The following is a 27,707-nucleotide window of genomic DNA, read 5'->3' as shown; positions in this document are numbered from 1 at the left end:
AAATTTATTTTCTCTGTTTTGCGAAAGATGAGTAAGGTTCTTAGGATATTCTCTAACAACAGTTACTGCAATATTTATGCTCTTCCCAGCTAAATTACACCTATGTGGCAAGGGCTCTAGAGAACTTAAGGAGAAGCCTTCTTGCTCTTCTTCCTCCCCTAGTTATAGGAAGTTTTGCTTGCCATAAGCATTGTGTATTTTAAAGTCTGATTTTGATACAAAAGTATCAACTAATGAATCTTCACAACATACCTGGGAGGAAGAAACATCATTTATATACACATATGATGTATCTGAACCAGGAAAATTGCCTTCCCTGTGAGAGCTGATCAAAAGCTACTCAATCATACCAAGGTTATGAAGCTGAAAGTCTTGAAACATCCTTTAATTCAGTCTCATTACCATGGTAATGTAATGGAGGGATGATTTTTTTGTTAAGTTCTATCACGTCATTCACAAAATCATGATTTCCTATGAAGTCTCCAGCAATGATGTTGATACATTCCCTCTTTGGTCCTGGATACTGTTGCTTTATCCAGAGTTTCAAGTATGGAAGGCTAGGAAGGGCCATTTTCTTCAAGGATCCAAATGGATGTGCCAGAATGTACTCTAAGTCTTCAGTAAGGTTAATCCCTGCAACAAAGAAACAGTCTGAAAAAAAAAGAAACATTAAATTGGTATCTGTCATTACTGAGCATTGACTCAGCCCTACATCTAGTGCAGGGGTCGGCAACGTTTGGCACGCGGCTCGCCAGGGTAAGCACCCTAGCGGGCCGGGCCAGTTTATTTACCTGCTGACGTGGCAGGTTCGGCCGATCGTGGCCCCCACTGGCTGCGGTTCGCCGTCCCGGGCCAATGGGGGCAGCAGGAAGCGGCGCGGGTGAGGGATGTGCTGGCCGCGGCTTCTCGCTGCCCCCATTGGCCCGGGACGGCAAACCGCGGCCAGTGGGGGCCGCGATCGGCCGAACCTGCTGCGTCAGCAGGTAAATAAACTGGCCCGGCCCACTAGGGTGCTTACCCTGGCGAGCCGCGTGCCGAACGTTGCCGACCCCTGATCTAGTGTTTTTTCTTGAATAATTAGCAGAGGAGCTTCCTCCAGAAAATTAGGTACCTTTCCAGTAACTGGAGTTGTCTCAACAGCTCACTTTCTCTTAGAGTTGTAAGCTATGCTATGCAGATATGGAGCAATTAAAACCAGTGAACCTAACTCAGGCCCACATGCTTCAATATATAGTCACTTAATTTACTCATCCTGTAAGAAAATATTCCCTGCTTGCTTATCTCCATCAGTCGAGGAAAATTTTCATAAAGGTGAAAGCCTGGTATACACTGGGGGGGGGGAGGAAATCGATCTAAGTTATGCAACTTCAGCTACGTGACTAACGTTGCTGAAGTCGACGTACTTAGATCAACTTACCGTGGTGTTTTCACCACGGTGAGTCGACTGCTGCCACTCCCGTCGACTCTGTCTGCGCCTCTTGCCAAGCTGGAATACAGGAGTCGATGGGAGAGCGCTCGGGGGTCGATTTATCACGTCTAGACTAGATGCGATAAATTGACCCCTGCTGGATCGATCGCTGCCTGCCGATCCAGCGGGTAGACACATACCGTAGGTCATTTAACAGTAACTGGAGTTCCCTATATAGATATAGGGCCATATTGTGCCTTGATTTGGCAATTTCTTTTTATGAACAGTATTGCACAATATCTGTGGCAAGATCCAGTCATAAGTTTCCTCATAAGCGTTGCCTCAACTTCTACAGGCTAACAAGCAATGGCTTCATTGAGGAGTCCCCCGTAAATATCAGTTGTCTAATATGGCCCATTGTTCCCCCCAGTCATCACTCACCATCCCTGCATCTCTATTCGAGGAAGAAAATGAAGGGCTGACATACCTCCTTTTACAGCTGTATCAGTACTGAGGGTGTACAAATTGAGGCATAACAACAAGGGTTAACTATTCTTTAATGGTTAATTGTCCCCATAATATATGGCATAATGCCCAACTCTAAAGGAAAGGTATCCATTTGGAGGCAATTTCCATGAAAGTAGTACATCACTAACAGGGAGGAGAAGCAGATTGATGCAGAAGGTGGGTTGAGGCTTTTAAACCCCATTAATTACATGAAATGCAAAAAGTGAGAAAAAGAATGTGGAAGGCAGTAGGGAGAGGGAAAAAGGGGCAGGTATACAATAGCTCTCTCTCTCCCTTTTACCCCCCTCACAATGCTTTAGATACATCTTAATTTGTAGAGATCAATTGGATAGATAAAACACATCTCTTGAGGCGGAAGCACTCCTGTGACACCAAAGCATAAAGTCAAGCTGTAAAGCTTTCACTTTCACAATTCTTCCATCATTGTATGTTAATCACTCATTTATGCTACTACTCTCACTAATATCAAAGAAAGAATGTTTAAGCTTCGATATATATTCACTTAATTTACTCACTGCTACACTTACTAACATGAAAGGCCTCTTTCTTTTTGTTAGTGGTAATGCACTGGCTTGCACACACATGTGTGCGTCACCGCCTGCTATTTGAAAAATGTTAGACCTGCTGAAGTGCTTACAGGTTTCACTTTACTGTCTGAGTTAGTGGTGCTGGTGCTGGTGCAGGCTTGTGGGTTTGCAGCGAGAAGTGATCAGGAGTTTCAATGTCACAGGGATGTGGTTAGCTGATGACCATCATGTTTACATGTGGGTAGCCATGGACAATTACAAAGTGAAATCAACTTCTGAGGGCTAGTTTTAGATGTGAGCTGTGTCTGAGAAAAGATAGTTTACTTTATAATGGGTTTCAAAAATCAGTGAAAACCCCTCCTGTCTTTTAATATCAGTCACCCATGTTTCTGTTTTTTCCCTGCCTTAGTTTCCTTCCCAGAATTCAGGTTCATGTCACAACTTTAAGCAAATAGCTGATACGTAAAAGAGAAGCAGAGAGCTGATCCATTTTTGGAGACATCATGAGGGAAGATGAACTTCACACTGATCTAACCAGCCACGTAGGGTCACACCCATTCAGTATCATGGACATTTAAAGCAAGGTAACAGCTACTGCATACAGTGTAACAAGTAGGACATTAAGGCCCAGATTTATAAAGGGACTTAGGCACTATGATTCTGGGCCCAGCAACATCTTTTAGGCACCTAGAAAATATCAATGGGATCCACAAAGCCTGAGTTATGCACCTGGGGTCCCAATACAATGCATTGGGAGAAATAGGCACCTTACAATGTGATCCAAAAAGCCAGCACGCTGCGCAGGGAGCCACCTAAGCGGAGATGCTGATGAAAGGGGTGTGTCCTAAGCCCCCTCGCTCTGACAGAGATTGGTCCCTCCCTGCAGCCTGGATTTCAGCCTATCTCTGCTAGCCATCCATGGATGGGAATCCCTCTTGTGGAGCCAGGGGGGCTAGGTGTCTACATTGTTTCTGATGAGACTGAGTTAGGCATGTCCCTCTCTCCACACTGAAGAAGGGGCACCTTCTAACTTCTAGCCTAGTGGTTAGGGTACTCACCTGAGATGTGGGCGACCCAGGTTAAATTCCTCTTCTACCTACAGGGGCAAAAGAATTTGAACAAGGGCATCCCAAACCTCAGGAGAGGGCTCTAATCACTGAGCTATGGGATATTCTGATGTGGGGCTCCCTCAGTCTCTCTTGGTGAAGCTGTTCCACTGTGAATAAAGAACGAAAGTGTGATTAGAGCAGGGGAGCTTGAGCCTGGGTCTCCCAGGTGGGTATCCTAAGCACCCAACTAGAGTCATTTTCACTCTCTCTGATCTGGCCCAATGACTGTTCAGAACCCCACCTCCCATCCCCTGTTTAGAACAGTCATTGGGCCAGAGAGAGAGACTGGTGGTTAGGGCACCCACCTGGGAGGTGGGAGACCCAGGGTTCAATCCCCTGCTCCCATCACTCTCACTTTACCCACAGTGGAACAGCTTCAACAGGAGAGATTAAGGGCACCCTTCTTCAGACTATCCCATAGCCCAGTGGTTAGAGCTCCCTGCTGAGACATAGGATTCTAACAGGGGTCTCCTTTCTCCCCCTCTGGCAGAGATGGGGAAATTAAACCTGGGTCTCCCACATCCCAGCTGAGTGTTCTGACCACTGGGTTAAAAGTTATAAGATGCACACCACCACCACTAGCCAGATTTTAAGTGGGACCTGATCCAGTAGGCAGCCTCAGAGCACGCTTGCCAGATCAGGCCTCATATGCAAGATAAGCATCCAGATGCCTAGAGAGAGGCAGCAGGGCACATGACCAGAGGCTGAAGTTAAGGTGCCTACAAGGTTCAGCAGGAGTTTTGTGGATCACCATGAAGCCTAAAACTGGGACTTAGGCACTTAATTATCTTTGTGGATCAGGCCCAAATGCATATGTTGGCAATAAGTAGCTTGGAGTTTCTACTCATTTCTTGTTCCTGGGTGTGTTCTTAGTTCCTGTAAGCAGTACTGGGTTTACCATGGTGCCAGGCCCAGAGTCAGAAGCGGCCCCGGCCAGCCTGATCCCCCGGACGGCTGAGCCAGCCAGGAAAGCTGCCCCCGCTCCTGCTCCACCCCCACCCCGCCTCTTCCCACACCTGTTCTGCCCCCACTCCACCCCTCCCCTGAGCTACGCGTCCTGGGGGACTGCTGCAGGGGTCAGGCCTGCCCTGCACTCACGCGGCGACGGGAAGTGGAGCGACCCGGCCCCAGCCCGCTCCGCTCCGCCAGCTCCCAACCACGCCGCCGGTGAGTGCTGGGGAGCAGTTTCCTCCTTCCCCAAAGTCCAGGAGCCAGAGGATCAGAGTGGAATGGGCTGGGGCTGGTCACTCCACTTCCCACTGCCCCATGAGTGCAGGGTCGGGCCTGCCCTGCAATCACCGGGCGGCAGAAAGTGGAGCGACCCGGCCCCAACCCGTTCCGCTCCTCCAGCTCGTGCTGGGGGGCAGTTCCCCCATTCCCCCCAAGCCTGGGGAGGAGATGGAGCGGTGGGGAAGGGGCATGGAATGGGGAAGAGAAGGGGACAGGGGAAGCGGGGGCTGGGGGAAAGAGGCAGTGGGGACGAAGGGGGTGGGGAGGAGATGGGGCAGTGGAGAAGGGACATGGGATGGGGAAGAGAAAGGGATGGGGGAAGCAGGGGGGGAAGGAAGGGGTGGGGTGGGGACAAGATGGAGCAGTGGGGAGGAGATGGAGCGGTGGGGAAGGGGCATGGGATGGGGAAGAGAAGGGAATGGGGGCAGGGGGGAAGCTGGAGCCCAGCATGCGGCGTCCCCTTGGCAGAAGCTGGGGCTCCCCTGTTAAGCAGGCCCATCGAACCCTCACCCTGACAAGCCCCACCTCCCCTGCATCTGTACCACCTCAATGAGCCCCCCCAGACACCCTCCCCACTGAGCCCCAACCACCTGCACCTGGACCCCCACCCAAATGAACCCCACCTCCCCTGCACCTAGACCGCCCCCTGCTGAGCCCCAAACACCTGCACCTGGATCCCCTGCAGAGTCCCGTTGCCCCTGCACCTGGAACCCCCCAATGAGCTTCTGTGCATCCAGATCTCCCACTGAGCCACCCGCACCCAGATTGCCCCACAGAGCACTCTCATACCCCCACCTGGATCCCCCCACGCTAAATCCCTCTGTACATGGATCCTGCTGCCGGGCTGAGCCTGCTCACCCACACCTGGTGCGTCTGGCACAGGGGGGCAGGGCCCCAGGGTGTTTCTGGGGCAGACCTGGCCCTTGCACTATGTCAGGGTCGAGTGCAGCCTCACTGCTGAGTCCCTGTCCCGGGGTGGGGTGGGGGGAGGCTGCAGGGTAATCTCCCACCTCCATGCAACCAGTGGCCTGTGCTCCCCACTGCCATGTTGGAGCCTCCACTTTTATTTATTGACAAACAAAATTTCCAGAATTTTAAAATATTGTGCACAGAATTTTTAATTTTTTGGTGCACAATTCCCTCAGGAATATGGGGTGCTGTGCAGCTATGATGGTGGGATTCTGAGGAAGGTGGTGGGCAGGTCTATGGGCGGGGGGGCGCTGGGCAAGCGGTGTTGTGTGCAGGGTGCTGTACAGTTGTGGTGGGAGGCCAGCGGGGGAGGTCTCTGGGAGGCGGAGCTGGGCATAGAGATCTGTGGTGGAGGTCTCTGGGCGAGTGGGCGCTGGGCATAAGGGTGGGACACTGGGCAGGGGGGCGGTGTGGTGCGGGCCTGCCCTCAAGGGGAAGGGGCATGCTGGCAGCACAGGGCTGGGCAGGCCAGTGTGCGTCTGGCAGCTGCAGGTTCGTAAACAGTGCCCTCCTGCTGGGCTGCGCAGAGCGGGGCTGCTCCCGCCGCGCTGTGCCTCATTGCCCCCAGCCCACCTTCACTCTGGAGACTGACCATCCTGCCCCCCTGCATTTTGCCCCATGGGGGCACACAAATATGTTTGGCGCCGGGCCCACAAAAAGTTAATCCGGCCCTGCCTGTAAGTGAGATGTGGTAGGTACCTGGGCGCCCATTCTTTTTCATACTTTCCAGATACTGGATAAGATCTTGGGTTGCAGTCTTGTTTCCCCACCAATATGGAATTGCAGGCCATAGTTCACGGTGCTTCATTACTTCAGTCACATCCTCATAGGAGATGATAACCTGGTACCCATATGTCCACATGTTCCGTAGCGTTGGAACCACCTGAAAGGAATGACAGTTCTACTGTTAAAATTGACAGGAGCTGAATGACTAGCTCCTGGGCAACGCTAAAAAAAATCAAATGCTAAGACATGAACTTGCTCTAAAATGAAATAGATGCAGGCTCAATTCAGACAATGCTGCTAAACCTGCCAACAAAAAGGGCTGGCACCAGGTGAATTAGAAGCTGCTTCGGGCTGAGAGAGCTCTGTGATGGTAATAATAACTTGAGATCCTTGGGGAATCAGGAAGTCTCCATCTCTTTGGCAGTTCTATTTCGGGCACACATTACAAGTTCTCCTTCCTCCTCTCTAACAGGAAACCAACCACAGTTCCCCTAATGCCTTCCACAAACACACACCAGCTCTAGACAAGGGTGCTAGTAGTACTGCAAGAGTGGGGGGTAGGGTTGGCAAGCAACGAAAACATCTCCCTCCCAGAGCCCTCAAGGAAGCACCCCCTCACCAGACTGCCTCTCCTGGACCTGGCAAGGGAGAACCTTAGTCACCAGCCTGACCCTCTTCTTCCCCTCTCTCACAGTCCCCATCATCCCGATCTCCAGTGCCTATGAATCAGAACCAGTTCACCTATCCTTAAGAACAAGATGATTTGCGGGATGCTTCAGGCGATAAGGGATGTAATTTGAAACCTAAAAGTCACATTTACTTAGAGACCGTTTCAATGTATTGGCCCCTCTCTCTGATAGACTAGATGTGATCCATCCATGTTCTTTAAGTAACGTTTACCTAATTTCTTATTCCCAAAGGCTATTTAGCCTGTGTCTGTTTCATGGCTCTACTGCGCATGCATCTCAGATTGCTATGCTAAGAACCTTGAATGCTTAGAGAGTGTCATTCTTCTACCTTCGCCCTGATTTGCCAGTGTTTGCAACTTAATCCATTCCTGCTCTTCCCTGAAGCAACTTCAGTGTGGTGGGACAGGTGGGCAGAGCAAGGAAAACACCTTCCTATCTCCATACTTCTCTCCCCAGCTCTCCACAAAGAAAGGGAATACCTCCCCGCTGCCCCGTCATTGACATGGGAAGGGGGAGAGAATCCATTTGAGGGGGAAGAGGGGGACTAAAGAAATGTGTAATTTTAAAGCAGGTGGAGAACAAATGCCGCACCTGCTATAATTACCTTGGTCACTCATCCCAATCCTGGCACCACAGTCCAGATTTTTGAAATCTTCCTCTCCAGTAGAACTAAAAGGAGTTTTATACCATTTTACCAGAACTAAGGGCTGGCAACATGTCAGGTTCAGCAGCATAAGTGGTAGAAGCAAGAATCCGGCACTGAAAGCTACAGCACGGTATGATAGCCCCTTCATGATCTTAGTCCCTTTATTATTTTGTTTCAAAAATTCCTTTTGTGGTGAGGGCAGTTTAATTCATCCCACTCTGGCTGACCATTCTGAATACAAGTAATCTATTCCATTACCTTCTCTAATATTCGTTATGTTAATCCAGACTTTATGTCAAAGAGTGCTGTGAGGAAACAATAAACCAGTGTCACTCACGTCTTCAGTTGAGGCCTTGAATATTCAGGATCCGATAATTTCCCCCAGAATTGTTCTATTTTAACTCTGCTGCACAAACCTCTTTGAAATGGTCATCTTGGATGGTTACCACTACATAGGGTAACTTCAAAGACTTAATTCAAATAGTAAACAGGGTCATCATTAGCCTGTAGCCCTCCAGTCTCCAGAGCAATCTGACTGTTCATATGCCTCTTTGAAATGTTAATTGTTTAACTGCTCAAAGCTCTTGTACCTTGTAGCTGGTTTAAAAAAACCTTGAAAATTGTAACTCTTAGAATTTAATCATTAAATAATCTCTGATTATTAAATCAAGCCCTTTCTGGAGGGCTGGTGGGTTCAAAGCAATGGTAGTAGGAGGGCAAGCCTCTCTCACCTCTAGGTTGGCAGGTCGAATCCAGCCTAAGTTCAATAAAGAAAGTCATTACCACCTGCTGGCTGTTGTGTGAAGTCAGTAGATGGTCCCAGTCCAGTCCCTAGTGGAGAAGCCCACATCACAAAAAGCACTAGCACTAATTAGTGCCTTGTTGGCAGTTGTAGCAGAGAGGTCCAGGATCAAAAAGACAGACCAGACTACTGTCTCATTCCCTAACTACTGTCCCTCTGGAACACAGCTGACATACATTGGTGGAGCAGTGTGAAGAAGCCTGTACTGGTGCTGCTGCCATTATGTATCAATTCTATCAGAGAACTTTAGGGCCAGAGTTGTCAGGAGAGCACTAGCACTAAAAGTACACTAAAAAAACCATCTCCACAGACATTTCCAGTACTACCTTAGAGTGCATTTAACAGCATCACTCTGACTAGGCTCGCTAGGGGAGTGAATTGTTTTGAATGCCATCAGTGGAACCAGGTGTGAATCAATCTATCAGGTGCCAATATAATTCACAGGTGCAATTACAAAGTTCACCTAATTACCAAACATCTTATGTACACTTCACTGGACTGCAGAACAAGAGATTTTACATGGGGCCATTTTAGGCATGAAGGGAGGGGAGAGGAAAAGGAGAAGTGTATATTTTAAAATCTGTATTTATATACTATATGGCCTTGTCCACATTAGCAAACTTTTAGCCATAGCAAAATGCAGCTCTGCTAGTGGTAGCAATGGTGGAGAATTACAGGTATAACGTTTGCTAGTATAGATGCAGTCTATTTTCCATTTTGCAAAAAATTCTAGTGAACTGAAATAGGAGGAAACCAAAAAAGAGTCCTCCAGAAATTTATCTAACCTACAGAAAGTAACAGAGAATGATACACTCTTTATAGTGTTTCTAAGCCATCCTATCGAATGTAAGGGTATGTCTACACTGCCCATGTTACAGCGCGGCCGCAGCAGCACTGTGACGTGGGCAGTGTAGTCACGTTTTATTGCCAGCTCTCCCGGTGATAAAAAATAACCACCCCGAACGAGGGGTGGTAGTTTTATCACCAGGAGCACGGCTCCCGGCGATAAAGCGCTGTCTATACTGGCGTTTTTCAGCGCTAAAACTTTTGTCGCTCAGGGGGGTGTTTTTTCACATCCCTGAATGACTCAAGTTTTAGCGCTGAAAGTGGCAGAGTATACACAGCCTTAAGAGCTTTCTGTGCCTGCTATGAAATCTAATAGTGTCTTAAAAATTAAAAAGGTTAAATTCTATTAGGGTTTTAAATTAATATCTAGAGAATCTCATTTAATTTCTGCGGCCCTGATTGTGAGCTCCTTCCTCATGGTGGTAAATAGTTACTCATACAAATAATCCCATTGCTTTCAATGGAATTGTAAGAGATATTGCAACCCCATGCAATATCTATGTGTGATTGTATTTTACTCCATGGGGGAGGGTTACCACAGCTCCTCCAGGAACTAAAAGCAGCAGGGGGTGATTACCCTGAGGATTGTAAACAACTCTAGAGAAGCACCACCCCAAGGAGTGTTTGCACGTGCTGGTTTAAAATGGGTTTTCCGGAGACTCAAATAAAGAAAGGGCTTTTGGTATAAAAAGCTTAGCTTGAACTGACACAGGTCACACAGGGCCTTCATTTTTATTCAGCAAATGGACAGAGCCCTCTGTCCACTGGGAGCCCCGACCCTTGTGCAAGGGTGGGAAACACTTTGGCTTACCAGGGTCCTGTAAGACTGATGGATGGTGATCTCTGATAAGCTTTTAGCACGCATACAGGAACTGTATGTTCTCTCTGTAGTGCTTTTAGCTCAAGAATAAATGTATTTTGCTTTCAGAGTGGTAGCGTGGTAGCCACAAATACTCCTTGTATTTTGCTTTGTGAAGGCTGGTTAATACTGGTATGTACTGATATAGCTAGAGCAGCAGTTCTCAACGCGCAGCCCGTGGGCCGCATGCAGCCCAACTAGCACACAGCTGAGGCCCAGCTGTGTGCTAGAGGCCGCAGGGGTCTGGAGCTACTGGGACTGCCCTGCCCTGCACGGCGAGGTCCGGAGCCACCCGGCGCAGCAGGGTCCGGAGCCGCTGAGGCTGTACTGCCCTGCCTTGCCCTACCCTGCCTCGCACTGCAGGGTCCAGAGCTGACCTGTCCCAGGCGGCGGAGTCCGGGGCCGCCGGGGCTGACCTGTCCCAGGCAGTGGGGTCCAGGGCTGCCAGGGTTCTGCTGCCTTGCCGCACGGCGGCATCTGGGGCTGCCCTGCCACCCAGCCCTGCAGTGGGGTCCACTCCTGGCCCCACTCTGCGGAGGGGGCTCTGGGCAGGAACTGGGCATAGGGGTCTTGGGGGGAGGGAGGGGTGCGCAGTGGTTCTCAACCTGCAGCCCAGGTAACACGTTGTGGGCCACATATGTGGCCCACAATGATAAGTAGGTTGAGAACCACTGAGCTAGGGTGACCACCTTTTTAAAAGGCAGAAGTGGGACACATGCAGAAGCCCTACCCCCTCAGTGGCCCCACTGCTGTCCCTCCTCTTCCCCCGAGCCCCTCTCCCCCGACCTGCTCCTCCTCTTCCCCTCAAGACCTTGCTCCCTGGCCAGACCAGAAGCCAGAGCCAGGCCATGGTAAGAGCCACCCAGGGAGCCTGGGCTTCTGAGAGGAGCCCCGGACCCTCCAGCTGCCCTGGGCAGTGGGCCTGGGAGCAGCCCCCTCCACGGCACGCCGCCCAGGGCAGAGGGAGGGTCCGGACCCCAGGATAGAGGACAGAAGCCTGAGCCCGCCCAAGTCCCGCCACCCTGGGGGAGGCGGAGGGGAAGCCAAAGCCCCACCTCCCCAGGCCAGGGGGACAAAGCCCAAAGGCTTCAGCCCCAGGCAGGGGGCCTGTAACCTGAGCCCTGACACCCAGGCCTGAAGCCCTCGGGCTTGGGCCCCAGCAAGTCTAAGCCAGCCCTGGCAACCCCATTAAAACAGAGTCATGACCCACTTTGGGGTCCTGAACCCACAGTTTGAGAACCGCTGTTCTAGTCCTTAATCAAGTAAAACTTCTAACACTATCAGCGCCTCCACTCACAGATATTAACATGTGCTTAATAACTGTACCTTTCATACTTAAATATCTGAACCATCTTATCCAGGGCTACACATTTCATACACTTTGGCTCAGGGACTACATTTTCTGAATAGTGCTGAGCACACAGATGGTGCCCAGTGAATAATACATATAATGACAATAATCGACGACTTTATGGACTCTGTAGATACGATTTCTGTTCTTTGTTCTGGTATTGGCCTGGATACAGCTGAAACCCTAAGAATTTGAGGCATAAACACATCTGATACTTATATGACACTTTCTGATTCCTTCCTTTTCTCAAACTCAGAACAAAAAATGACAACAAAATGGTTGTCAGTTAAAATGTAAAATTGCACAGCAGCCAGGGCCGGTGCAAGGATATTTTGCGCCCTAGGCGAAACTTCCACCTTGCGCCCCTCTTCTCTTCCTCTCCCCGGAGCATCGCTTATTATAAACTTTCAAAAATGAATACTGCATAATGTGGCATTGTTCATTAGAATTAATACAAGGGGGTCAAAGGAGATGATCACTGTGACGGGTTGGATCACAGAAACCCCCTTGGGAGCTGCCACCCGATGTGCCAAGACTACCCCTGCTTCTGTTTTCCCTGCCAGCTTAGGGCTCCAGCACCCTGTCTTGCTGAGCCAGCCACTCCTGTCTGGCTCCAACACAGACTCAGGGTCTGAATCACTTGTCCCAAAACTGCAAGTTTACCCAAAAACAGCTCACAGGAGTGTGCTTGTCTTTAGCACTCAGATGCCCAACTCCCAATGGGGTCTAAACCCAAATAAATCCGTTTTACCCTGCATAAAGCTTATGCAGGGCAAACTCATAAATTGTTCGCCCTCTATAACACTGATAGAGAGATATGCACAGTTGTTTGCTCCCCCAGGTATTAATACATACTCTGAGTAAATTACTAAATAAAAAGTGATTTTATTAAATACAGACAGTAGGATTTAAGTGGTTCAAAGTAGTAACAGACAGAACAAAGTAAGTCACAAGCAAAATAAAATAAAATGCGCAAATCTATGCCTGATCAAACTAAATACAGATAAGTTCCTCACCAGTTCCAGAATGCTCCCTTTTACAGGCTAATCTCCCTTTAGCCTGGGTCCAGCAATCTCTCACAACCCCTGTAGTTACTGTCTTTTGTTTCAGTTTCCTTCAAGCATCCTGGGGGGGTGGAGAGGCTCCTTCTTTAGCCAGCTGAAGACAAAATGGAGGGGTCTCCCCCAGGGTTAAATAGACTCTCTCTTGTGGGAGGAGACCCCCCTCCTCCCTCCTATGCAAAGTCCAGCTCCAAGATGGAGTTCTGGAGTCACCTGGGCAAGTCACATGTCCCTGCATGACTCAGTCTTTACAGGCTGAAGCCATTGCCCACATGGAATCTTGCATGTCTCCAGGAAGACTTCTTATGTGGATTGGAGCATTCCAAGATGCATTGTTCCCTGATCAGGTACTTAACCTGGCGAATTCCTTCCTAAAGAAGCTGACCAAATGCCTCCCAAAGCTTACTTAGAAACCAAGCAAGCATACAGCCCATATTCTTAACCTCAAGTAGAAAATGATATATATATGTACAAATAGGATGAATAGATATAGTAGACCATAACCTTTACGGAGATATGTTACCTGGCACAGGCAGCACAAAACATATTCCAGTTATGTCATACATACATTTATAAGCACCCCCTCCCCATAAAGCCTTATGGGGTACACTGTCACAATCACAACGGTCCCTTCTGGCCCAGGGGAACCTATGAGCAAGGAGGAGGCTGAGAATGCCCCCAGCTCGCAGGGTCTCTAAACGTTCCCAGGCTCTGAGTACTTCGCCCTCCGGGGGGAACCCAGGGGCCAGGAGGGCAGAGCCAGGCTCTCCCAGGGAGCAGGTGAGGATCTCCATGGAGATCAGGGCCGGCTCCCTGCATTGGCACAGTGCCACCGGGGCGGCGTGGGGGTCGGTGTTTGGAAGTGGCACCTGCGCCAGCCCTTTCCCCTCCATCGTGCTGCGGGGTTTAGTTTCACTTTCCCTTGCCCCAGGAGGCACGGCGCGTTGGAGGGCAAAGCTCACCTGAGCTCAGGACCACGTCCTGCCTCCCCCAACGGCTCCGTCCCTCGGCCGCGCTAGTCACCGCGCCCGGCCGGCTGTCTGCTCCTTGCTCCGCCGCAGGCTCCCACTGACCGTCCTGCGCAGCACCCCTCGCTGCGGGGGCAGGTTTGTTATGGAAGCCTCACTCCCCGCTCTGCCCCGCTCAGCTGACTCCCGTGATGTCAGACACCGCTTTTTGGCACCCCCAAATCTTGGCGCCCTAGGCGGCCGCCTAGTTGGCCTAGTGGTTACACCAGCCCTGATAGCAGCCATTGCTCTCCAGCCCAGCATGTGACAGAACCTGACACCCCTTGGGAGTTAAATGATCTCCATTCATCTGATTCTCATTCTCCATCCTTCCTGATCTCTATGCTGCTTTTCATGCTGTCAACTATGACATCCATCCCAACTTCCTGGGACTGATTGCTGGAGTCTCAGAGAACTGGCCACCTTGGTTTTGTTCCCATCTATCAGAGTCCTCTTTTTTTTGCAGCATGCAGCAGAGCGAGAGGCTGGTCTGCTGGATAGGGAACTAGCCCTGAGGGACCTGGGATCTACTCCCCCGCCTACCATGAACTTCCTGTCTGACCTCAGGCCAGTACCGTACGGACAGAATTTCAAAACCTTTTAGGGACCCAAAGATGCAGCTTGGCATCTAGTGGGGTTTACAAAGCACCAAACTTCTAGGCACTTTTGAAAATCCCACTAGGTGACTAAATACCTTTGAAAATCTGGCCTTTGGTCTGTGTGTGCCTCATGGCCCCATCTGTACAATGGGGATAACAGCACTGCTCTACCTTACGGAGGGGCTGTGAGGAGAAATAGTTTAGACCTTGTGAGGCACTCAGACACAACGGTGACGGGACCACATAAGTACCACAGGTAAAGTGGGAACCTCTCTATATCACTGCTAGCCCTTCCCTTGGTTTTGGCCCCTTCTTTTCACCTATGCCCCCAAATCTCCCCCTTGGCTCAGAGGGCTTGGCTGTACTTTTTCTGAGTCCCCTATGTTCTCTCTAAAACAACACAAACACACACACACACACACACACTCCTGTTTTACAGGCTAGACTTCCAGATACTTAATTTAATCACCAGCCCTTTCTTATCTTAATCACCCTGCCTCTGTTTGTAAACAAAATACTGACTCCCTGCCCCAGGGACACCTCTCCTCCACAGAACTTACATTTCACACTATGCTGTGCTGTAGTTAAGAGCTCCACCTAGAAGCTCCCACACCTTCTGTACGAAACTTGGGGGTGCTCCCGCCCCCCTCTGCCGCCCTCAAATGGTGCCCCTGGTCTGAGCATGCTTACCAGATGGAGCCCTGAATTGTGGATCATCCTGGGGTTTAGGCAGGAGACAGGCATCCGGATACCGCTAATTCTTGCCTCAGTTTCCCCTTCTTGGGCTTTTCAGTAACTGTCCCCCCAGCTCTCATGCAAGTCAAATAAACACCCCTTCTTGGGTTCTGATTTATTAAGACAGCACATTTAAATGTCAAATTAAATCAAAACAAGTCTTTCCCCAACTCTGTAGTTTCTTCAGTGCCTTGCTGGACTCAACAGTATTTCCCCCCAAACCCAGGTCCTGCTGCCCAGCATCAGAGCCGGCTCTGGCTTTTTGGCCGCCCCAAGCAAAAAAAAAAAACAAAAACCGGGGCGGCCAGAACAGCAAAGGAAAAAAAAAAAAATCTGCGGCGCGGCCGGAGCCAGGGTGCAGGGGGACTCCCTGCGCTGCAGATGTGCCCCGGCTAGCGGCGGGAGGGACAGGGAGGGGGAGGGGAGAGAGAAGGGGGGCGGCCAGGGCTTCAGCGGGGCACTGCCGGGGCCGCCTGCCGCGAGGGCTCCATGCTGCTCCGGTCGGCTGGGAAGGAAGGACGCGGACTGCTCTGCCGGGCTTGCTGCCGGGCTTGCTGTCCTCCGCGCCGCCGCCCCCTACAGGGCGGCCAGAGCGGAACAACAACAAAACAAAACAAAAAAAGAAAAGAAAAAGCGGCCATGCCGCCCTAGGATTGGGTGGAATGCCGCCTCCTACAAGCTGCCGCCCCAAGCACCAGCTTGCTTTGCTGGTGCCTGGAGCCAGCCCTGCCCAGCATATCCTCAAAAGCCTCTTCCGCTTAAGGCTTCTACCCTCACGCCAGGTAGCTTCAGTCAGGTCTTTCCATCTGGATGATATGGAAAGGCCCTTCCCAGTCCTCTCTGGCCATGGGTCAGAAGCCTCCCCACCGTTTCTCTCTTCAGTTACCCTTGTATCAAGGCTGCAAGCCACAGCTCTCTCTCAGCTTGCCCTTCAACTCTGGGCTTCTTTAGAGTATTCCCCTGGTCTTCCCCTCTCTGAGGGAGCAGGCTCATTCTTATAGGAAGCCCTGCTCCTGGGATACCATCATGTGATGCCTGGTCACCTGACCCAATCACAAGCCCAAGTCCAAACCCATTACTTGGGATTGGATGACACAGCACAGATGGAGTTGAGTCAGTTCCCTTAGAGGGCCACTCCACGCTATGACATCACTTATGTGATAACTCTCTAATAACTGACTCCCACTTATGTTGTTTATAATAGAACAGGTGCGTGTTTCCATAGCTTTAAAGAACATAATGATAACGTAAAGCATATAGCAAATCAAAGAACTACTGTATCATTCTAAAAGAAATTACGTCTGCACTTACATCTTTTGGACACAGTTTAGAATGAAAAATCTTTTTTATGCAGGAGATAAGATGATGATGAAGTTCCTTGGTCAATCCAACAAAATTCCTGCAGGCAAGGATAACGACCTCCTGAGGATGGGCCTGCAACCACTTTAAAATTTCCCACAGAATATCCTACAAAAGTAAATTCAAATCAACTTAGAAAAGCCTGTCTGATGGTAAGGAAGAATTAAATAAATCATAAACTAATGATTTATGATAGGCCAGACCCTCAGCTGGTGCAAATCAGCATAGCTTTATCATGAATGACAATATGGGACATTCTGCAGGAAGTTTCATAGTGGCTGGAAAGCCATCCTTTGGATTTAAATTCAGTGGAGCTATGCTGATTTCACCACCTGTGGCTCTCCACCTTATATACCAATGTATATAAGGTATATAGTGGCTTTGCAACTTCAGTGTCTTTCATCCGAGGATCTCAAAGGTGGAAAGTAGAATCCCCATTTTTCTGGACTAGTTCAAGGTCAAAGAGTGAGTCAGTGGTAAAATCAGGGATAGAACCCAGGTCTCCTGACTCCCATGGTCTTGACAGGCCTTTATTATCCCATTAGTTGCTGACACTTACATCTCATGGAAGTCATATGCAACTAACAGCATGGCCAGGCCCTATGCATGCCAGTACAGGAATACCCCAATCAACATGTGACATTTAAAGACCAAAAGACTGAGTCATGATCTTTTCATTAAATACATTTTCCTTGAAAAATATTGTACCTGTATTACACTTTAAATCCCATCTTATTTTTCTGTCACTTATTCCTCAAAGCGGTCACTTTGTGCCCACATCACAGAATGATGGGCTGGCTCAAGATGAGATACTGGGACCATCACAAAACACACCCTGGAAAATGGCAATCATTTGTTTGCAGAGAACAGTGGAAGAGAATTCCAACTCACAGGTGGCTGCATGGAGGTTAAGCCTCGTTGACAACTGTAGAAATTAATTTCAGTTCCGACAATCAACCCTGCAGTATATCTAATTCCTTATTTTGAAGTTCCCATGTTACTGAAGAAAGAATAACCTGTTCAGAAAATCTTGGGGTCAGTGTTCCCCACCCAAAGCAGTCCTTACTCAGAAGTAGTTGTTGGTTCTTTTAAAAAAAAAATTAAGCAGCACTCCTTCCTGAATGCTCCAGATTTAAGAACAGTACCTCTACTACAGCCGTTGTGTATACCATGTGCACAAAGTACAAATTCACAGAAGAGTCATTAGGCTTGTGAGCAATCCTAAAATCCAAATATCTAATCCCGGCATCCAGTTGTTCTGACACATTTAGTACCTGAATGGTTAAAAACAACAAAAGAATCCTAAATTTTTGCAAGGGACATGTGTTCCTTTATTTTAAGAAATCTAAAGAAGCTTATAAAATTGTCCAGTCTTATTTATCATATTTTTAGGATTACCAAATCTATTACATATTTCACCTCTAAAATGATGCTGAAAGGTTTGTGTGTGGTGCTGACAGTTTGCTCTGAAATGACAGAAACATCTGACATGAAGGGTTTTTATTTCCTTATGAAGTGGACACTAAACACAGCTTAGTTTAAGATCTTTTAAAAAGGACTTTAAATTGTCTACATAATAAAAGTTTAGGAGCCAACCCAAGTTCAATCCCTACACATGAGCAGTTCTGATTCATACTGAGTTCTGAGTTCAATAATACGCCTATTGAAGTCATCTGGACTGCTTGTATGAGAAAAGGTTGCAGGATCAGCAACTTAAAATGTCTGCATTCATTTTCCTCAGATCAAAGACTTTACAGAGATTTTCTTTAGGGAGCTCCCTGATCGTGTTCCCTCAACAGAAATAATAATCCCATGGATACTGGATTTTTATTTTATGTATTTATTTATAATATTAAAGTCTTTAAGAAGGCTGAATCAGTTTGTGAATTCCTACAAACGGAGGCCTCATCTACTCTTTCCCATAGCCTTGTTCTAATCACTCTGCTAGGACAGTTGGTGAATGTGGCTTTCTGGGGCGAAAGGCCTAAAAAAACACATATCTTTTGATCTAGATCAGGGATTGGCATGGGCTGAGGGATCTGCTGGCCACGGCTTCCCGCAGCCCCCATTGGCCTGGAACAGCAAACCGCGGTGAGTGGGAGCTGAAATCGGCCGAACCTGCGGACGCTGCAGGTAAACAAACCGTCCCAGGTGGCAAAATTTGAAGACGGTACAAAATTATTCAAGATAGTTAAGTCCAGAGCGGACTGCAAAGAGTTACAAAGGGATCTCACAAAACTCGGTGACTGGGCAATAAAATGGCAGATGAAATTCAATGTTGATCAATGCAAAGTAATATACATTGGAAAACATAATCCCAACTATACAACATAATGGGGCATAAATTAGCTGTTCCCTCTCGAGAAAGAGATCTCGGAGTCATTGTGGATAGTTCTCTGAAAACATCTGCCCAATGTGCAGCCCCAGTCAAAAAGCTAACGGAATATTAGGAACCATTAGAAAAGGGATAGCTAATAAGACAGAAAATATCATAATGCCACTATATAAATCCCTTGTATGCCCACACCTTGAATACTGCATGCCATTCCGGTTGCCCCATCTCAAAAAAGATATATTAAAATTGGAAAAGGTACAGAGAAGGGCAACAAAAATGGTTAGGGGTGTGGAACAGCTTCCATGTGAGGAGAGATTGAAAAGACTGGGACTATTCAGCTTGGAAAAGAGACAACTAAGAGGGAATATGATATAAGTCTATAAAATTATTACTGGTGTGGAGAAAGTGAATAAGGAAGTGTTATTTACTCCTTCACATAATGCAAGAACCAGGAGTTACATGATGAAATTAACAGGCAGCAGGTTTAAAACAAACAAAAGGAAGTACTTCTTCACACAACATAGAGTCAACCTGTGGAACTCATTGCCAGGGGATGTTGTGAAAAGTATAACTGGGTTTAAAAAAGAATTAGATAAATTCATGGAGGATAGGTCCATCAGTGGCTATTAGTCAAGACTGTCAGAACCTGTGGACCTCAGTGCTAGGGGATGTTGTGCAGGCCAAAACTAAAACGTGGTTCTAAAAAGAACTAGATAAGTTCCTGGAGGATAAGTCTATCAATAGCTATTAGGCAAGATGGTCAGGGATGCAACCATATGCTCTGATTGCCAGAAGCTGTGATTGGATTACAGGGATGGATCACTTGGTGGTTGCCTGTTCTGTTCATTCCTTCTGAAGCACCTGGCATTGGCCACTGTTGGAAGATAGGATACTGGGCTAGATGGGCCATTGTTCTGACACAGTATGGTCATTCTTACATTCTTAACTAATTGAGATTAAAAAGCAGTATGTGGGGGTTTTTAGTTAACAGTGTCCCTTTAACTATTGTCTTTATTTATGAATCCTCTATCCCTAAAATATCAGCCTCTCCCACCAAAAATATCTTCCCCATAAACAGAAACTTGGTACATACACCATGTTTTTGTCTTACTTCTCTACCTATGGTATTTAGAATTTGCCCAAAAATGTTATTCACATATCTAGGCACCAATGTATTCCTTAATTGAATTGAAAAAAGTATGAACATTCAATACTATGTAACAAACTTCAAACAAGACAATTCAGGTTTGAGAACGTTAGATAATTGGTTACCTGTGTTATAGACCACTTCATAATAATAGGATGTATGATCCAAGGCATACATTTATCTATCACCTGCAACAGCTTTGATTCATTGATACTTATATCAGAGTTTTTATCCAAACAGTAAGTCATAGTGTCATGGCTCCCTGTAGAATAAAAACAAAGGTTAAGTTTATTTCAATAATTTGTTAGTACCTCAAATACGATTTTCCTTTGTATTACACAATAGAAAATAATATCACTTATGCACACCTAGCCTTCTAATTCCCAACCTACCCCCAAAACATAAGTGTGTATTGGCAAAAGACATATGTCTTCACTGCAAAACAGATGTGTTTTTACACCAAGATAGCTAATTTGAGATCACTATCTCAATGTACAATCCTAATGGAGAAAAGGCACTGTCATTTTTGTCTTGAAGTAGCTAGTCAAGGCAAACCCTATTACCAAAATAGTTAAATCAGTGCAACTCCTAGTGTGGACTTAGTCATGCGGTGTTAGTACAAGTTCATAGATTTCAAGGCCAGAAGGGACCATTGTGATCATCTAGTCTGATCCCCTGTCTAACACAGGCCATTGAATTTCCCTAAAATAATTCCTAGAGCAGATCTTTTAGAAAAACATCCTATCCTGATTTAAAAATTGTCAGTGATGTAGAATCCAATACCACCCTGGGTAAATTTTTCCAATGGTGAATGACTCTCACAGTTAAAAATTTATGCCTTATTTCCAGTCTGAGTTTGTCTAGCTTCAACTTCCAGCCAATGGACTGTATTATACCTTTTTCTGCTCCATTGAAGAGCCCATTATTAAATATTTATTCCCCATGTAGATACTTACGGACTGTAATCAAGTCATCCCTTAACCTTCTTACACCATCACTGGCAAACCAGCATCAATACAAAATATACTGAAATTTCTTCACCTACCATGAAGTATAACCACCTCTCTGGTAAAAAGTTGTAATTCTTAAACTGTTGTGTAATGTTGCTGAGTGCAGTTAATGGCATCAGTGAAGCATACTATATCCAAATGAAATGTAGAAGGACTGTATTGCCAACTCTCATCATGAGTCTCATGATATTTGATGTATTTCTTAAAGTTTCAGCTCCTGGAGTTCCGTGATTATTTGAGAATTTTAACTTTTGTTTACAAAAAAAATGTTTAGCCATCATGGTCATGGCGAAAAACTTGAAAAACGTGACCCTTAAAGCTCAAAAACCGAAAGGCTAATAAAAATATCCCAATTTTATTATTTTGTAAATCTCATGATTTGGGGGCCTGATTCATGATTTCTAAATGCTGGGGATTGGCAATACTGGGAGAATGTGTCAAGGTTACAGGGCTAGCTGAACCTGTCCCCCCTTAATGGTCTCTGTGAGAGCAGCCCTTCAGGAGTCTGGCTTTATGCGTTTACCTCTCTTGGGGTGGAATTCCACCATTCTTCCAGTCTTACTGAGCTTTGGGGTATAGCACCCTGCATATCAGCGTTGCTTTCCCAGAAAGTCTGAGTGGGTTCGTCACCTGCTCAGATGAACTTTGAGCATCTGTGACCAGTGCCATGCAGTGATCAGACAGCTTTTTTAAAACCAATGTATTGTTTATTTTAACAGTGGGAACAAAAGATTTAAAGAAAAGGGATTTGAAAACGAACAGACTACAGCATGTCTATCTTACCTAATGGCTGTCCATCCCCAAGGGTAACCTAGGAAGGGTATTGTGTGGCTCAGACACCCCCAGCAGGGTATTGTGTGACTCAGTCTGGTTCTCCCAAACAACTTCCCTCTTCCCAAAAGACAGAGAGCATTCTTTTTAAACCTGCCACAATTCTTTTGAGCTCCTGTGTTCACAGGCCTTTTCCTGTCTTGCCTCAAGCCAGTTTTGCAGGTTAGCTGGAGAGGAGACAAAATCTTCAAAGCTAATAGCTCTGGCATTGTCCCGTAACAGCCCGCCAGTATTTGCTGAGAGGCAGCTTGTCTTGAGTCTTTTTTTGCCTTCCTGCATATTTTTTCAAACTATTGCCTGTCGGGCTAAACCAATATAGTGATATAAAATACATCCTAATAAGGGAAGCAGTGTGGCCTAGTGGATAGAGCACTGTACTGGGACTCAGGAAAGCTGGATTCTATTCCTAGCTCTGCCACTGGCCTGCTGGGTGAGTTTGGGCAAGTCATCTCACCTGCCTCAGTTTCTCCATCTGTAAAACAGGGATGATACTGACCTCCTTTGAAATCTACTGAAAAGTGTTATATAATAGCTACTTATTATTACTGGAACAAACTAATAAATTAAAGAGTAATAAGTCACCAGGACCAGGTGGTATTCACCCAAGAGTTCTGAAGGAATTCAAATATGAAATTGCAGAACTACTAACTATGGTGTGTAACCTATCACTTAAATGACTGGAGGATAGCTAATGTGACACCAATTTTTAAAAAAGTCTACAGAGGTGATCCCGGCAATTACAGGCCAGTAAGCCTAACTTCAGTACAAGGCAAATTGGTTGAAACTATAAAAAAGAATTATCAGACACTTAGATGAACACAATATATTGGGGAAGAGTCAACACGGCTTTTGTAAAGGGAAATCATGCTTCACCAATCTACTAGAATTCTTTGAGGGGGTCAACAAACATGTGGACAAGGGTGATCCAATGGATATAGTGCATTTGGACTTAGAATCATAGAACCATAGGGTTAGAAGGGACTGCAATGGTCATCTTGTCTAACCGCCGCCAAGATGCAGGATTTGTTGTGTCCAAGACAGATGACCATCCAGTCTCCTTTTGAAAACCTCCTGTGAAGGAGCTTCCACAACCTCCCTAGGCAGTCTGTTCCATTGTCCTACTGTTCTTACAGTTAGGAAGTTTTTCCTGAGATTTAATCTAAATCTGCTATGCTGTAGTTTGAACCCCTTGCCTCTTGTCCTGCCCTTTGTGGATCTGTACTGGCACAAGTGCTGCTCAACAAATTCATAAATTATCTGGAAAAAGGGATGAGGTGGCAAGTTGTAGATGATACAAACTACTCAAGATAGTTAAGTCCAAAGCAGACTGCAAAGATCAAAGGGATCTCACAAAACTGGGTGACTGGGCAATAAAATAGCAGATGAAATTAAATGTTGATAAATGCAAAGTAATGTATACTGGAAAACATAATCCCAACTATACATACAAAATGATGGGATCTAAATTAATTGTTCCCACTCAAAAAAGGTCTTGGAGTTATCGTGAATAGTTCTCTGAAAACATCCCCTCAATGTGCAGTGGCAGTAAAAAAAAGCTTAAGAAAGGGATAGATAATAAGACAGAAAATATCATAATGCTACTGTATAAATCCATCATACACCCACACCTTGAATACTGTGTGCAGTTCTGGTCTTCCCATCTCAAAAAAGAGATTAGAATTGGAAAAGATACAGAAAAGGGCAACAAAAATGATTAGGGATCTGGAACAGCTTCCATATGAGGAGAGATTAAAAAGACTGGGACTATTCAGCTTGGAAAAGAGGCGACTAAGAGGGGATATGATAGAGATCTATAAAATCATGAATGGTATGGAGAAAGTGAATAAGGAAGTATCATTTACTCCTTCACATAATACAAGAACCAGGGGTCACCCAATGAAATTAATAGGCAGCAGGTGTAAAACAAACTAAAGGAAGTACTTCTTCACACAACATAGAGTCAACCTGTGGAACTCATTGCCAGGGGATGTTGTGAAAAGTATAACTGGGTTCAAAAAAGAATTAGATAAATTCATGGAGGATAGGTCCATCAGTAGCTATTAGTCAGGACTGTCAGGGATGCAATCCCATGCCCTGGGTGTCCCTACACCTCTGACTGCCAGAGGCTGGGCCTGGACAACCGGGGATGGATCACTTGATGATTGCCTGTTCTGTTTATTCCTTTTGAAGCCTCTGCCATTGGCCACTATCAGAAGACACGATACTGGGCTAAATGGACCATTGGTCTGACCCAGTATGGCCATTCTTACGTAATCAGACTAATAAATCTGTCCCAGAGAGTAATCCCTCCCACCGTAATTCACCAGCACAGCAGGACTACCTTGGTGACTCTTATAAAAAGAGTTGTGCAATCATTGATAATCATAAGTGATCAGGATCTTGGTTTACATCTGATCCAACAGATAACACCTTCAGTTACTCCCACTCAATCTATTTAGACTATTAGCTCCTTGGAAAATAAATGGTATTTTCTTCTATCACACAAGCGCTGACCACTCTGTTGATACTCCAAGGATCTGATGCTTAAATGTTTTGACAACAAGATCAGTATCTAGAGGAGAAAGTTAATATCTACCTGGAAGGGATAAGTAATGGAGAGGAACATCCCAGAGATTTTCTGGCAGCTGTGACATCCAATCACCATTTTCATGGCACAGATGAATGGACCTTTTCGAAGTGGCTTCCATTAGTTGCAACAGTGTGTTCTCACAGGATGTTCTGAAAAGAGTTATAGTATTTTGTACATTATAAATAGTTTGAGTGATCCGTGCTCCTATTGTATAACTTACATTTGGTCTGCCTGATGAGCTGCAGTCCTAGGGCCTGATGTCAAGCACACTGAAGTCAGTGGAGAGGCTCTCATTAACTTCAGTGAGCTTTGGCTGAGACCCATATACTCTGGAAAAGGAGCCAATTTACTACTAAGCTGGAGGAGGTGTCTTAATGGTCTCTAAAGTTTAAGTTTGGCATCGTTATCCTCCTTGGAACCACATGTTCATAACCCAGCAGGGTCACCTCAGTCTTTCCTTCTGAGGTAAATAATCTAAGCACCATGCAACTTACTGTGTGTGGCCTTTCAGGCAAGGGCACAGGCTTGATATGCTAATTAAAGCTCCCACTTCACTATCCTTAGTCACATTTCTTTCCCCTTCACTATTGTTCTGTACATCAGTCAGCTGGTCCCCTCTTCTCCCAGCATACCTGCATTTCAGTGGTGCTGTGTGTACTGTATATTGAACAGAGTTGCTATGTAAGCTTAAAATAATATTTTTAAATGCTAAACATTTGCAAGAAATTGGATAGTCTCTCTTTCCCTTTCTATACAGCCAGTGGAAGCTCCTAGGTGTGCAGCACTTCTGACTATCAGGCCACTTATGTAGGTACCGAAATAATGATTATGGGGCCTAACTTTAGGCACCCATTTTTGAAAATCTTTGTTTTGGACTCCACACCACTTTTCATATGGGGGGGAGGGATAGCTCAGTGGTTTGAGCATTGGCCTGCTAAACCCAGGGTTGTGAGTTTAATCCTTGAGGGGGCTATTTAGGGATTTGGGGCAAAAATCTGTCTGGGGCTTGTCCTGCTTTGAGCAGGGGTTGGACTAGATGACCTCCTGAGGTCCCTTCCAACCCTTATATTGTATGATTCATAGGGGTTTCTTGGGCTAGTTTTTTTCCACACACAAGTCACCCCACAGAGTTGGAGTACAGCCTCTGAACTTGAGGCCAGTCTCCAAATGAACCTTATTAGCTAGGTTAACTAATGAAATATGACTGTGCAATTTACATTCAAGATCTTTAGGATGATGCTGTAACATCACCACTCAGTGTTCCTCCCTGACACGTGGCTAAAACTCCGAGGGGCAGCTCCTCAGCTGGGGGAAATTGTCAGAGTTCCATTGAAGTTAACAGAGCTATGACAATTTACATGAGCTAAGGATCTACCCCTTGTGTGGCAATGACTCTCCCTACTGCCAAGGAGGACTTGATGCAGCTCTCTCTCAAGCCTGTGAAAGTCAGGCTTGTGATGGAAACTGAGATTCAGCTGCTATAAATAATGCAATGAAATTTTGATTCTAAAAATAACTACAAATATTGAGGATATGTTTTCTCTCTTCCCCCCTTCCTCTGTTGCTTGTCTTCTTAGACCACGATCCTGCATTCCTGCATAAGGGTCTAGCAGTACAGAGTCCCACTGAAGTCAGGGGTACTTTCCACAGGTGCAGGAGTTTGTCAGCCCATGAGCAACACATGGCAGAATCAGGGCCCTCCTCCGTTGTAGGAACTTTGAGGCAGAGATTATGTCTTCCTGTAGATTTTAAGGCCAGAAGGGACATTATAATCTAGTCTGCCCTCCTATATAACACAGACCATAGAATCCAACCCAGTAATTTCTGCACTGAGCCCATATGCTCTGTTTGAGCTAGAGCAGGGGTGGCCAACCTGAGCTTGATAAGGAGCCAGAATTTACCAATGTACATTGCCAAAGAGCCACAGTAATAGTCAGCAGTTCCCCCACCAGCTCCGCTCCCAGTGCCTCCCACCCACCAGCAGCCCCACCGATCAGCGCCTCCCCCCTCTCCCTGCACCTCCTGATCAGCTGTTTCGTGATGTCCAGGAGGCTGGAGAGGGGGGGAGTGGGGCGAGGGCATGGCAGGCTCAGGGGAGGGGGCAGGAAGCATGTCTTTTAGAAAGAGATCCAGTCTTGCTTAAAGACTGGAAAGCAATGGAGAATCCATCACACCACTAGATAAGTTGTTCCAATGGTTAGTTACCCGCACTGATAAAAAATGTCTTATTTCTAGTCTGACAGTAGACAGGCTAGGTGTGGACAGTGCCAAACAATTTGTGGATGTTACCATAATAAAAATAATAAATATTAAACCCAGTGACTAGGTAGTATACAATTGCATAGACATAATGGACAGTTTCATTAATATTTTAATATCTGATTTAACATCTGTAATATGCATGATACATTTCCAAAAACATAATAAATAATACAAACTTACCAAAATATAATACAGAGTATTATAATTTTAGCTCGTTGCCGTCTAAATTCAATAGGCCAAAAAAGAGGGTGTGGCAATTCACTGGTGTGGGGTAGTTTATGTTGGAAGTATATATTGTATGCTTCGACCTGTGAAATTCCTGATGAAACAATGAAAGTGAGTTCACCATTCCTCTTAGGAACAAACTAATACTGCAGTGATTGGGGAAAATATGTTTACATAAACTAAGTGAACTGCCACTTAAGAATAAATTGTCTCTGGAACATGCAAGCAAAAGCATCCACATCTAGAAACAGTCTAAATAATTGAGAATCCAACTCACAGATTGCTTTTAAAAGACGTATATATTCAAATAATTCCAGGTCTTTGATTTAGTTACACTATACTTTTGTTCTCAAGGGGGAAGGGATTATTTTAGTTTTACTTACTCTTATGAAATCATTTGGTTTTCATTTCAGCTGTTCATTTCTTCAAAAAGATTTCCGCTTTTCTAGCAGCTAGTCTTCCCCTGTGAAAAGACTGAACTGAATCTCAGAGACTACAGCAGGAAATAAATGCAAACAAGCACAGACGCTACCTGCTATGGGATTGGTCAAAGTCTGCAGCACACTCTCAGATCAAGTGACACCCAGCTTTATGAGAGGAGGAAGAACAGAAGTTCCTCAGGTTCGTGGAGCTAACATGTAAGAATGAGACACTGTATTGCTTCATGATTAATGTACATGCAAGGAATAGGGAAAGGAAGTCTAGCAGCTCACAAAGTAATAATATTTAACAAACTTTTTGCAGCATTTTTACATTTTTACATCTTTACATTTTTAAGATGTAAGGATGAAAAGGACTGTATAAGAGCTAAACTATATTACTTTTTCTATTAATTATTATCACCTTTATCTTCTAA

General features: G+C 46.1%; 1 protein-coding gene across 1 annotated transcript; it reads right to left on the bottom strand.

Moving 5' to 3' along the window:
* Window positions 1-27,315, bottom strand: LOC112110523 (PI-PLC X domain-containing protein 1). Its single transcript, XM_024205567.2, has 8 exons — window positions 27,235-27,315; window positions 26,807-26,945; window positions 24,371-24,513; window positions 20,059-20,195; window positions 17,597-17,725; window positions 16,404-16,559; window positions 6,471-6,654; window positions 1-651 (listed from the first exon to the last, which is right to left on the bottom strand). The coding sequence occupies exons 3-8, from the start codon at window positions 24,480-24,482 to the stop codon at window positions 356-358; spliced, it is 1,014 nt and encodes a 337-aa protein (XP_024061335.2). The 5' UTR covers window positions 24,483-24,513; window positions 26,807-26,945; window positions 27,235-27,315; the 3' UTR covers window positions 1-355.
* Between the last annotated feature and the right edge of the window lie 392 nt (window positions 27,316-27,707).

The sequence above is a fragment of the Terrapene carolina genome, unplaced genomic scaffold (assembly GCF_002925995.2).
Source record: "Terrapene carolina triunguis isolate 2854851 unplaced genomic scaffold, T_m_triunguis-2.0 Scaffold25, whole genome shotgun sequence".
In the NCBI taxonomy this organism is placed as follows: Eukaryota; Metazoa; Chordata; order Testudines; family Emydidae; genus Terrapene; species Terrapene triunguis.
Note: the sequence above shows the minus strand (reverse complement) of the source record. Positions and strands in the feature narration are given on the sequence as shown.